General features: G+C 44.5%; 1 protein-coding gene across 1 annotated transcript in view; it reads left to right on the top strand.

Moving 5' to 3' along the window:
* Nucleotides 1-3410: 3410 nt before the first annotated feature.
* gucy2g (guanylate cyclase 2g) overlaps nucleotides 3411-14207 on the top strand; it is a gene marked incomplete at both ends in the record, with an annotated part of 130867 nt that continues 120070 nt past the window's right edge. The window contains one exon of the mRNA XM_084323068.1: nucleotides 3411-3785. Within this exon, the coding sequence (XP_084179194.1) occupies nucleotides 3411-3785 (375 nt within the window). The remainder of the gene's footprint in view (nucleotides 3786-14207) is intronic.

The raw sequence follows: 14207 nt of genomic DNA, 5'->3' as shown, positions 1-14207 counted from the left end.
TGGCTGAGACTCCTGGGACAGGTGGGGTTAAAAGCAGGGTGTTAAATGCTGCACTGAGAGCCTGTAGCTGGTGCAGAATAACAGCCTGCTGATTACCCTGGGTAGTCTGCTGGGTGGCCAGAGTGTCAAGGGAATCCAGAATAAGCTGGACCTGGGCCCGGAGGTCCTGCACAGCAGCCGCAGCCGCACCTAACTGTAGGCTGTGGTCGTTGGTCAACTCGATCTGGACCGCCAACGCTGCCCTAACTCTGTCTGTGTCGGCAGGGGTCGTCATGGTCGGGTCGTAATGTTATGGTTTGAAACCGACCCCAACAGCACGGCACAGACAGGTAGTTCAGAGTTAGCCAAAAACTAGGGCGTATTTATTTATAAAATAGGAATGAGCTAATAAACAACAAAACACAAGGGAGAATGTTCTGGGCAGAGTTGTCCGCGGCTCTGCAGCACGTCTTCTGGGCTGAGAGGCATCGTGGCGTTGCGCCACTGCCTCTGCTGCTCTGCAGCTACACGTCGATCCACTCGGGAAACAGAGAGAGAGAAAAAATCACTAGACGAGCAAACGGGATTACAAGCAGTCCAGTATTGTCTTAGCTGAGTCTGTGATAACAACAAGCGGTTCCTCTTCAGTGTTTAACAAGCTGAGTCCGTGATAATAACAAGCAGCTCCTCTTCAGTGTTTAACATAACACACAAAAACAGAAAGGTCCCGAGTCCCGGAATTTACGAGAAAAATAGTATCCAAAAAAGAACGTTCCAAAAACTCACCAAGGCGCAATTGCGCAAAGCGGTCTACGAGGCAGGGGTCCAAAGAATGGCAAGCAAGCAACAGCGGCGACTTCCAACAGACGTCCTGAAGAGAAAAAGGCGAGGTACAACACGGGGAAAACAAGCAGCAGCCAGAGGAAATCCAAAACGACCCGACAATGAACGTTAGGAAACCCAGAGTATATGAAGGCCTCCAGCGAGCTGATTACAACACACATCAGGTGCGCGACGGTAATTGGTACCTTGACCTTGAAGCGTGCGGTGGCAACGGGCCAATCCTCACATCTAGTTAATGTGATCAATATTATTTGACAATTGGTGCTTTTTGTTGGAAATTTCAGTCAGTGAGATCATACTTTGAGCTCATTTTATAGTTAAAATGATACTTACACAATATGATAATAATAATAACTTCGTTTTATATAGCGCCTTTCAGAAGACCCAAGGTCGCTTTACATAGGGGGGGGGGGGGGGGGGGGCAAATTAACAAACATAGTGGACAGACACAACATATACATATACATATAAAGTGAGAAATTAGGGGTTAAAGGCCAAGTTGAAAAGGTGGGTTTTGAGCAGTTTTTTAAATGAGTCCAGAGTTGGGGCGGTGCGGAGTTCTGCGGGGAGGGAGTTCCAGAGGGTGGGAGCTGCCACGCTGAAAGCTTGCCTCTCAAACCCTACAACATAATCACAAAAAACTCCAGATGCTCTCAGAAAAAGAAAATGGTGTCCCGTTTATAAAGTCCAAAGAAAGCTTTAATAGCTGTTAAAAAATTCCCTATATTTATTTTTCCTAAATGTATTGGGCTTGTGTGCTGCGTGCTGAAAATGCGATTATATGTTGACTTGAAATAGATGATCACAGGTCTACAAGTCTCATGAAGACACGTTGAGATTCCATGGTCACATGAAGACAGACAAGGTTAGATTCCATGGTCACATGAAGACAGACAAGGTTAGATTCCATGATAACATGAAGACAGACAAGGTTAGAGTCCACGATAAGACATGAGATCATGATGATGACATCATGAAAAATCTAAATGTGTTGTCATTCATTGGCTTTCAGATGTATTAGAACTGTAAATGTATTTAATAAAATGTCTTTAGTCTGAATGTTGACATAACCATTATGGAACAGCTGACAAAGTCAGCCTAGTTGAAAAAGAGTTGGTACAGTAGTGTAGTATCTTCCAATATCAGAAAGCCATCAGCATGTAACATGTGGAAGATTCTTTGTGTTAGACCTGTCCACAGTAACCACTGTTTCCTAATTTTATAGATTATACCAATGTATTCAGCCAGAGAGAGAGAGGCACATCATGTTGGGCAGCAATTAATGAGGAAGACTTAGAAAGTAGCTTGAAAAGGTTACCTTATTTGATTAGCATTGCTTGTTAGAGCACAGGGTGACTCCCCAGAGGCAAAGCACCAGCAGCTTAGACCAGCATCACCTATAATACCTGCTGCTGCTCACCTGTGGTCATTAGCACCTTCAACTGCAAACAGGTGTAATATACTGCATGGCCCTTGGCACGACACAGCAAGATTGCATAATCGTTTCTTTTTTCTTTAACAAACCAACACCAACAGTAAAATGACAGGGGGCGGGGGGGTTCATGTTGGTTTATTAAACAAAAAAATTAATCATTTAAATTATAAAATTGTACTCAATGTATTTGTAATTGCTCGTGAAAATAACAAGGTTGTGTGAATGCCAGAGCTAGAGCTCATCATAATTAATAAAGAAAAACGTATAAACCTACTGTACAATGAGCCCCATAACTTTAACCTGGACCCCAACAGACTTTAGTTTTTTATCATGACCTCAAAGAGTTGAAAAAAAGATTTGTTAAAAATAAATAGTGATGTTTGCCTTTTTCAACTTGGGCCAGAAAGTATACTGAACTTAAACATCTACTGAACATTCAAACACAAGGATGTTTGTGTTTGTGCTAAAGATAGCTGAGGAAATGAAGTTGAACTTTGAGATTGTGCATGTGAACATGATGAGTAAGATTGGAGGTACCTTTGGAATTTACTGATCCAAGCCTGATAACTATCAGCACTATAGCTACCAGACACACATGGATGAAGCCTCATTGTAATACACCATACCTTAAATGCAAAGGTACACAAATTCATGCTATTCCTAGAATCCTATACATTCAATATTCAATATTTAATATGTGGTTTTGACATATTTATTTTATTCCATTGACCATACAGTGACCATTTGAATGTAACCATGATGACAGATGTAACCATTACTACCTAATTACTCCATACACTTTGACCTACTGCCGTGATAATGCTCTGCTCCACATACTGCAGAGGAACCGTTTGGATGGGGAGGAAATCTTTGATCAACAGAATTTGAGAGTTTTGAAAGCATGAAAAAGAGATCTCGGTCTCAAGGTGTCTCATCTGTATAACTATAAAGGACATTGCATAAAGGCATGTTCTCTCTCTCTCTCTCTCTCTCTCTCTCTCTCTCTCTCTCTCTCTCTCTCTCTCTCTCTCTCTCTCTCTCTCTCTCTCTCTCTCTCTCTCTCAAAGGTTCAGCATCATCAACGGAGCGGCTATTTAAGCCCTCTGTGACGCGGAGAGCACATCATGTATTTGCCCTCGAGCCGCTGGGTAGGATGGCAGTGACGCCCGGTGCCTTCTTTACACCTCACCCGGCGATACCGCTTCTCCTCACACTTTACCTGGCAGCTGCCGCCGGTCCCGGCCCCAGCAGGACCACCAACGCCACCGACTCCCGGAGGCTGCTGATTGGCTTCCAGGCTCCGTGGAACATGTCCTTCCCATTCAGTGCCCTGCGCTTAGGCTCGGCCATTCAGATAGCCGTTGAGAAGGTCAACAGCAACCCTTCCTTCCTGGGGAACTACAGCCTGGACTTCGTCTACACTGACTCTGACTGCGACCCCAAGGCCTCCCTGGGAGGGTTCATCCAGCAGGTGTGGAGGGAGAACGTGTCCGCTCTCTTCGGTCCGGCCTGCCCAGAGGGAGCCGAGGTACCTGTGTGCTTTTTGTTTAGTGGTTCTCAATCTGTGGCTCGGGGACTCTGGACCCCCTTCTGTCATATAGTTTATCGTCTATGTATCTGTGTTTTCTGTCATATCGATTATCGTCTATGTATCTGTGTTTTCTGTCATATCGTTTATCGTCTATGTATCTGTGTTTTCTGTCATATCGTTTATCGTCTATGTATCTGTGTTTTCTGTCATATCATTTATCGTTTATGTATCTGTTTTCTGTCATATCGTTTATCGTCTATGAATTTGTGTTTTCTGTCATATAGTTTATCGTCTATGTATCTGTGTTTTATGTCATATTGTTTATCGTCTATGTATCTGTGTTTTCTGTCATAATGGTTTATCGTCTATATATCTGTTTTCTGCCATACTGTGGTGTGTTTCGATTTTGTAAATCATGATACACAATTTCGTTTTTACTTAATTATTTCTCACATTTTTGAGAAAGGTCATTTAAAATTGAAAGAAAGAAAGAAAGAAAGAAAGAAAGAAAGAAAGAAAGAAAGAAAGAAAGAAAGAAAGAAAGAAAGAAAGAAAGAAAGAAAGAAAGAAAGAAAGAAAGAAAGAAAGAAAGAAAGAAAGAAAGAAAGAAAGAAAGAAAGAAAGAAAGAAAGAAAGAAAGAAAGAAAGAAAGAAAGAAAGAAAGGCAGACAGACAGACAGAAATGTATTTCATCCAGAATGTCCCTGGAGTTTTTCCCATGGAAAGCCATTGGAGTGCATTAATGGTCCAACCAGGTATTAAACAACAAAGATCCTGACCCAGCTCTCATGCTCACTGTAGCAGAGAAAGAGTGGAGAAACACCACTTAATTACTTAATAGAGGGGATTAAGTATATGATTTATACTTTAAAATGTAATAATTTCCTTGAGGGGATTACTACAGTATCTATCTATTTCATGCTTTGGGAGCTTTGTCAGGAGTTTTGGCCGCACGGTGCTGTTGATGCACAAAGGGTTTATAGGACAGTAGGGTCACAGTATATCCAGTAGTCCCAGAGGTAGAAATTGTACTGAAATATACTGGTATTACTCAAGTTAGAAATAGGCCCACTGTTCAGTAAAATGTACTAGTAATAGTACATGTCTCGAAAATAAAGGAGTAGCACAAACAAAGTTACTTTCAAACTAAAGAATGAATGAATCATTATAGGTTAGCATTATAAGTACCCCTAACCTCCCAAAATTGGCCATTTTTGTTTTCATTTATGAGGACTGCATACTTTTTTTGCAAACCAAAACACTATACTTTATACGTATAGCACATGCATGAGCCTGATCTATTTCTAAAGATGACAATCTGAAGTGTCTGATACAATAAAGAAAATGTACTTTTAGCGCTAATGAAATAGTAACATAGGTCTGAAATTGAGTTGTAGAAAAACTTGTTACTCACGTTTTTCTGTAGTAGTTAGTAGTCCAGAAGTAGTATTTCCCCAGTAGTAGTAGTAATTATCATGGCTGAAACGACACACTGGGTCCATAGCCTGAAGTCTTGTGTAGTACATGTCCAAATCTCATAAGAATCCGTTCAGAAATGAGTGATTAGGTTACTTAGGCAACTTTGGTAAACTGTGTAGCGTTCCTGGTTTCTATTTCCTCATAGACTTCAATTCATTCAGCGTTTTTTCTCTTCCTGTTTTCACTCATGACTTTTCACCTATATCCCTGATTCGTACATCCCCAGGTGTCATTGGAAAGCCACACTCATTGGCTACAATCCTGTCCAATAATTTTCGAGATCGCCAAATGATTGACGGAACTAGAGCCCCAAGAGTCGGGAGTGGGATTTGCGCAATACTGTGTACTTTGCGCAAGCCTCACATATCAGCATGTAACTCGAGAACGGCTGAACGGATTTTGTCACCTGAAAGGGCTATCGACAGGCAACAAATGGGGCTCTAATTTGATATATAGATTGTATTAAAGAATATGCACACCCAAGCCACTAGAGGTCGCCCAAGTGCCGGTGGGCAAATCATCTTCAAGAGGGCCCACATGTGAGCCCCCGCCTGTTAACTCAATGGGGGGCCATCCACGTAATATTACGTGATTGCCCCGACAACCGTTGGGTGCCAGACCACGTAATAATACGTGTTTGGTTCATTTAAATTTTTCGATTTTAATATCCTATTTAATGCCAGGGACCCGTATGTTGCCGTTAGAAGCCCTACTGCGACAACGAGGGTGCAGTACCGGCCAGATTCTCCCAGGTGGCGGTATCGAGCTGCAGTAAACCCTGTTCCAGTCCCTTGTGTTACACTGTAAGGTCTCCGGGCACAGATTTTTACTACACGGCAAGGCTATAGGTTCAATCGGTCGCATCAAAACGTCTACGGGACATCCGATGCATATGCTGTGATTGATTATGCCGTGGCCCTAATCGACATTGGATGTACCAGATGGCGATCAAACAATTGGAATATTATTTTTGGAATACTCCCGGCCGTAAATTCTGGCTTGATTGTGCAATGTTTTCATACCGATCCAGCGTTTTTAGCATTCAATACTAATGCCGTTACTGGTACTCAATAATCAGAAACGACTTCCACCGCCTCCCCCCCTCCTATCATGCATTCATGATGGAACATGATACCGACCAATCGATTTAACGTTATTAGCTTAGCGCCTTATAACTAGCCTTGCAGGAATTATCCCAGACCATTCCGATATAACGCTCATATTCATCACGGTATAAAACGGGAACGTATTGATGAAAAAAATATTTCTTTATGGCATATTGAAGGGAAGGTTCATACTGTTAATTGACAATGACATTGGACCCATAGCTATAATATAAAATATAGATTTAGCTCTACAAACAAGGTGACACACTCCTATCTTTTAAAGCGTGGCCTAGCTAGAACAGGATGAGGCCAATAGCTGGCACTGATTGAGTTAAGAGGTTTTAAAGTGTGTGCAGACCAACTCTGTCATGTGCTCTAGTTGATTTCTTCTTAATCTATCTCTCCCAGTCCAAGATCCCGGTGAGATCGAAAACCTCATGCATTGTGCCTGTGCCAAAAAAAACTGGGCACCTTAGGCATACTGTAGTGCCCTGTCAAGGCTAACCGCAGTAACTTCCAAACAGTGAAACTGAGAAAAATGGCTTTAAAGTTTTTTGACTTGCCATCCAAAATGTGTTATAGGTAGATAGATGATAGTACCCAGATTTAACATGTATTAATTAAGTAATCTTTAGGCATACAAAAATATGACGTAATTATTTTAATTAACCCCAAGTGCAGTAACTTCAAATACAATGTTGTTTTCCCTCCAGCTTTCATAACTTAACCTAGCCATTTTATTTGGATCATCATCATTCCAATATATTCAGGTGTTAAATTTCATTTTCAAAATGGCTAGGTTAAGTTATGAAAGCTAGAGGGAAAACAACATTGTATTTGAAGTTACTGCACTTTGCCTGTACATTACCTGTATAATTATTTAAGGAAATTGTGCAGCAGAGTGCAGTATCTGATTTTTTGGGGTTAATTAAAATAATTACGTCATATTTTTGTATGCCTAAAGATTACTTCATTAATACATGTTAAATCTGGGTACTATCATCTATCTACCTATAACATACGGTTATTCTATAACCATATGTAGACACCTGAATATGTCTAACAATAATTCAATGTGTCTAACTCTAATTCCTTGTACTCTACTGTGTTCATGATAACGTTGTGTAACTTGCTGACCCCTCTTGATCCTCCATATCCTAACATTGACACTTAATAGTGGGACATGATACTGGACTGCCGCCAGGAGGAGCTGGTGCGACGTTGGGCAAGGGGTGACAACAGGTGAAGAAGGACTGGCTGAAGGTGGGGCTCCTGTAGCGGAACTACCTCTTCATCGTTTTCCACTGAAGGAAGCAGATGTGTAGAGCAGGAGCTCTCGACCCTAAAGACACGCGGAATATGACTCCCGTCACGGTGCGGGATAGTAATGTCGTATGCGATAGTTTAGCTTCCCAGTTAGTGCTTAGGGTACGTGTTCACCAAGAAGAAGACGTCTTACAGCCGGAGAGCGCTGTAGATATTGCACGCGCTGCGTTTGAGCTAAAGTATAGGCGGAAGGCAAGGGCGTCGCACTGACCCACAGCTTAGCTTCAAGTATAGGCCTAGGAGCACAGTTAGCTCGCGCGTCGCTCCACCCTCTCCCAGCCCAGCAGCGGACACCGCAACGGACGTCGCCGGACTGCACTCACCTCCAGCCTTATCCTAGCCGACGACCTCCAGCAGTCACCTGCCTAACGTCAACCCAGCCCGCCTCCTGCTATCACGGATAACAATCACGGGACTTCTAAACGGCCATCTCACCACACGGACGTTCGGTGGTGAGAGCAGGCCAGCCCTTGGTTAAGTACACTCAAGCCAGTTACAGTGAGCGCTCCGAGCGCTGAAACGTTATCAGCAAACATTCTCTTTGTTCAGAGCGTGCCCTTTAAGGGCGAAGAGGATAAGTACCTTGAACCGACACTGGTAGCAGTGATTAAGGGCGCCCCGACATTTATTATTTTGGGGGATGCCGGTTATAGATAGGACTTTTGTTTTCAATGTGGGCCCACTGTCTTTTGGTCAAATGTGTGTGGGGAACTACTGCGAGTCGCCCTGGAGGGCAAGAAGGACCAGCGCACCACCCCTAGGTTAGTGAATCCTAGGCCCCATCCACTCCCTCTGCTAAACCTCCACTCCAATACCCCTGCCCTACAGTCGGGGACTCAGCCAGACCCAGATCTGCTGCGTTCCCACTACCAGGTGACAGTGTACATCCACTCCCATAAAGCAGGGATAATCCACCCTGCTACACATAGTTATATGAGTATAGCGAGCGCTCTGCTCGTAGTGGAACTGTCCCTTTATCCAGTCTAATAATGAATAATTTTCTCCAGATGCACACACCCATCCGCCTGGCCACACCCACATCCGCTCCTCTACATAAGCGGGGTCGTGGCCACACCATCAGCTCCTTCCCAAGTCTTTCACCACCGAAGGCGAAGACCACGGGGCCCTCAGTGAGTCCGAGCAGAGCGCTCGCTATACTCATATAACTATGGTTATAGAATAACCGTATGTTATATATCGTAATAGCTTACGCTCTGCTCGTAGTGGAACACAGGAGCTGAGCAGAGCGGAAGCTCGACCGATGTACCCGCTGAGGCCCCCCACAACCATCAGAACCGGGGAGGACCCGAGCCCCCTGGACCCCCCTAGAGGAGGACGGGAGGGAATCGGATCCGACTGTGCGAAGAGGATTTAGCACCTCAAAACGCACAGGGTGAGCAGACCGTGGGACTTACCTTCACACAGAAGGACCCGTGACCACTCAGGCGCGCATCCCAATTGCCACCAGGGAACGGACGGGAAGCAAAACACCCCCATCACAGCCCCCAACATCACAGGGTCGAAGGTCAAGAACCCAACCCCGTGGCAAGGCCGTAGCAGCGGAGCGCGGAGGAGGACCCAGCCCCAGGAACAACCTGAGGGCCAGGAACCCCCGAAAAAGGGGGTCTGGTGAGGCCAACGATGTCGTAGCATCGGGACCCCACCAGACGGTCACTGGTGACACCATCCCCCACATCGCCAGCGTATCGGACAGGGCCCAAACCAAGAGCAGGCCCTTCCCCCCTTGGCACGCCGCTCTGAAGCACTCCACAATAGGCTACACCCCCACAACACTGTGGGGCCAGTCGGCGCGCCGGGGAGACAACCCTCAAAGAGGTTGATCCCTCAATCCAGGCAACAGGCCCCAAGAGCATAACTCGACCTGTGCCCGGAGCACTGCGGACTAGACAGGCGCCTAAGGGGTCTACTGTGAGAACAGTACCCCGGCGGAAGGGGCGTTCGGTATGCCTTGCACCATGTCGCAACCTCCACAAACCCGACCCCTCCAGCGGGGTTGAGGTTCAAGAGAAGGCTGACACGATTGGCAGACGTCATGAAAGGTGTGGGGGCACACTCGCGGGCAGACAGGGTCAAGCCCGGCCTCAACCCGAGAGTCGACTCTGCTACCAACACACCGGGGAACCAACCACCCCCCTATGTTTAGTTCAACAGGAGGCGGTTGTTCCTTTAACCCACCAAGAAAAAACTCAGAAACATAACTGCGTGTATACACCGGCTATACAGGCAGTACAAGTGTTTCAGTTAAAAAATTAAAAAATTATAAAAGTTTTTATTTCCCTTTTTCAAAACATACATAGAACAAGACATCACAATACAGTAGACTTAATAACAAAGACACTAACAACACTAGCACTAACAACAATAACAACAATAATGACAATAAGCATAATAAAGACATAATATAAGCTATAAAAGTACATTAACAGACATGACAAAGGACAAACAACAAAAACATGGCTCAGATGGCTTCATATGTTATACAATGTATATATAGCAATAGTGGCGATTAGGGAGTCGGCTCCTGGCCACCCAGTGGACTGATACAGACTGTGTGTGGAGTGTGTATGTTTGTTTTGTATATGTGTGTTTTATATCTGTGTGTGTTTTATGTGTGTGCGTTTAGTACAGTATGCATGTGTGTTTTATGTGTGCATGTTTTATATGTGTGAGTGCACGTGTGTGTATGTGTGTGTGTGTGTGTGTATGTATGTGTGTGCGAATAGGCATGTACTTTTAAATACATTATGATACCCTCTGGAATGACACAGAGCACCTACATACAAGACATTAGTGATCTCTAGGGAGGCTAAGAGTAATGGGGAAATCCGGCGAGTACAGTGGTGGATAGCGCAGGTCCAATATGAGATAGATATGGGTCCCATATTTCATAAAAAGTGTCCAACTTGGAGTGCAGCATACACGTGATGTATTCACAAGGAATACAGTCCATAATAATGTTGTGCCATGACCTCTTTGATGGGACCTCATCCTTGATCCAGAACAACAGAATGTTTTTCCTAGCAGAAAATGTCAACAAATTGAACAGTCTCCTATGTTTGACATTGGCAATATGAATATCTGGGAGGCCTAGTAAGAGGCAGAGGGGATCCAGTTCGATGGGGGTCTGGAATATATCAGATAGTGCCTCTACGATGTCGAACCAATAGCTCTGGAGCTTTACACAGGACCAAAAGCAGTGGACGTGGTTTCCAGTCTCTATCTTGCATTTAAAGCAGAGTGGGGATGCATTGGGATCCATTTTACTCTTGAGGGCAGGGGTAATATGAATGCGGTGTAATATTCTAACTTGGATAGACTTGGTGCGGTTGCAAACAGAGATTTTTTTTGCGTAGGTCCATGCATCCTGCCAGTCCTCATCCGTGATCTCTATGTCCAAGTCTTTTTCCCAGGACTGTTTAGTGACTAGGGAAGATAAAGATGAATTAAGGTTTAGAGTACTATAGAAAATAGATATTTGTTTTTTAGGAATCTGCAAGGAGAGGGCTTTCTCCACCTGCGAGGTGGAATTGTTAATTAACAGTGAGGTGTCCTTGGTGATAAACTGCCTAATTTGTAAGTATTTAAAAAAAATTCGTTTTCAATAGGCCATACCGCTGCTGCAGCTTTAGAAAGGACATTAGGGTCTGGCCATCAAACAAGTGGCCAAGATCAGTTATGCCCTGCGTATGCCAGGTCTTGAAGCCGCCGCCAATTTGGTCTGGCTTAAAGTCAGGATTGCCTACGATCGGGGTAAGAGGAGAGGTCAGCTTAGCTCGGCCCTCCACCTTACGGACAGTCTTCCAGGCCTTGACGGAGCATAGTGTGATGGGGTTAGAGCATATTTTCATAAATAAACAGTAGGTTCCACAGGGGGGACTTAGATTGCAAGGATTCAATGTCTAGCCAGATTGATAGTGGGTCTGATCTGAACCAACCGACAAGCACCCTAAGGTGTGCTGCTAGTTGGTAGTGTCTTATATTAGGTAGGTCTAGACCCCCATCTTCACCATCCATCTGTAATTTGGCCATTTTCAGACGTGGTTTCTTCCCATTCCAAATGAATGAGCTTAGCCAGCCTTCTAGCACCTTGATAACCTTGTTTGTCAGCAGCACTGGAATCATTTGGAGAGGGTATAATAGTCTGGGGAGTACTTTCATTTTGACGAGGGCTATCCTGCAGCCAGGAGATTGGTAAAGGGGCCCATCTAACTAAGTCTGCCCTTATGGTGTCTAAAAGGGGGGGAAAGTTGGCCTTAAACAATGTATCATAGGTGGGTGTCATAAATACTCCTAAGTAAACAAAGCCGGAGGGCGACCAGCGAAATGGGAAGGGCTCGGGCAGGATCGGAATGGATTTAAGTGTCCCAAGTGGCATTGCTTCGGATTTGGAAAAGTACCTTTTTTACCCCGAGAAGGTTCCGAATGTGGAAATCATGCGGGTTAGACATGGAATGGAAGAGTCAGGTTTAGATATAAAGATCAGTACGTCATCCACATAAAGAGTGATTTTGTGCTCCCTCTCGCCCACCCTAATACCTGAGATCGCGGCTGACTGCCTTATGGCCTGAGCGAGTGGTTCTATGGCCATGTCAAATAGTAAAGGGCTAAGAGGGTCCCTCTGGGGGTTCCCCCGTTGTAGAGGAAAGTTGTTAGACCTAAGCCCGTTAGTCAGAATCGCTGTCATCCGTGAGTTGTAAAGAACCTTGACCCAGTCAATAAAAGTGTTTCCTAGGCCAAATTCAGCGAGGGTTAGAAACAAATACGGCCATTCTACACGGTCGAATGCCTTCTCTGCGTCGAGAGACAGAACCACCACAAGATGGTCTATCTCACGAGTCATTTGGATGATATTAAGGAGCCGTCTCATGTTGTCGGTAGAGTTCCTACCCTTAATAAAACCAGTCTGATCTTCGTTAATAATGAAAGGGAGCACTTTTTCTAGGCGCATGGACAGGATCTTGGAGAGCAATTTTTGGTCCGAATTAAGTAGGGCTATAGGCCTATAGGAGGCGCACTTTTCAGGGCATTTACCCTTTTTAAGGAGAAGGCAAATATTAGCCTCCCGTAGGGACTGGGGTAATATCCCAACCTTAGAGGAATGATTAAGCATTGCCAGCAGGGGATCCAAGAGAATATGACCGAATTCCTTATAGAATTCGCATCCGAAACGGTCCGGGCCCGGAGCCTTACCAGATGGCATACCCTTAAGGGCGCACAGAGCTTCTTCCTTCATAATTAGGGCGTTAAGGAGCAAATTCTGATCTTTCGATACCTTAGGGAGGTGCAAGTCAGCGAAAAAAGCTTGCATGTCAGAGAGAGCACCATCGGGTTGTTCAGTCCTATAGAGTTGGGCATAGAAAGAGGCAAACTCTTTATTAATAGTTTTGGTGTCAAAGGACCTGACCCTGTTTGAGTCCGAGATTGAGGCTATTACTTGGGTGTCAGCCCTCTTTTTTGCCAAGTTAGCTAAGCACCTGCCAGGCTTGTCACCGTGTTCGTACATTCTCTGTCTGGCAAATTTAAGAGAGTATTCGTCGTCCTGGATCAGAAGAGTGTTTAACGCAGTTCTGGTGGCCGTAAGCTCTATAAGCACAGCCGGGGCTGGGTTTGAAACATGTTGATTCTCAAGGTCGGCTAGTTTGGATTCAAGAAGTTTGCATTGTTAATTTTTCTTGCGTTTCTTGCATGATACGTAAGACATAATCAGTCCGCGAGAAAAGACCTTGGATGTTTCCCAGAGCAGAGACGGGTTATCCGTAGAATGTGAGTTAATTGAGTAGAACATTTTAAATTCCGATTTGAAATAGGAGACAAACTTATCATCCTTGAGGAGGTATGGGTTAAGACGCCAACATCTCGACAGCGCCCTCTCTTCTGACAAGGAGTAGACCAGATATATAGGGGCGTGATCCGATAAAACAATACTTCCGATTGTGCAGGACGATACTAGAAAGAGCTTAGAGGAAGGGATGAAGAAATAGTCTATTCTACTGTTGCTAAAAAAGGTGAACTTCAGTTCGGATGGGCAAAGGGTTCTCCAGACATCTGAGAATCCGATGTCTGTACATAGGGAGGAGAGCATCTTTGCTTGCCTAGAGGGGGGAGCCAAACTGGGTGGGAGTTTGTCAAGAGACGGTATAAGGTGACAGTTAAAGTCTCAGCCCACAAAAGCATCCTCAGAGGCCAGGCCATTAAATTCAGTAAATACTTTGGATAGAAAGTCAGGGGAGTAGCCTGGGGGACAGTATACATTCATAAATGTAATTTCTTTACCCTTAAGAACCCCTTTGATAATCACATATCTAAAGAGGAAGTTATGAGTCTAAAGGGGAGATTTTTATTGATCAGTATGGCCACTCCCCTACTAAATGTAGAATAGTTTGTGGCGAAGACCTGTCCCACCCAACTCTTTTGGAGTTTAGCGGTGTCGTTGGGTCCCATATGGGTTTCTTGTAATAAAGCAATAGAAACATTCTCCTTCTTTAAA

The sequence above is a fragment of the Notolepis coatsorum genome, assembly GCF_963971535.1.
Source record: "Notolepis coatsorum genome assembly, chromosome: 10".
Classification (NCBI taxonomy): Eukaryota; Metazoa; Chordata; class Actinopteri; order Aulopiformes; family Paralepididae; genus Notolepis; species Notolepis coatsorum.
The sequence above is the reverse complement of the archived record's forward strand: the minus strand, read 5'-3'. Positions and strand labels throughout refer to the sequence as shown.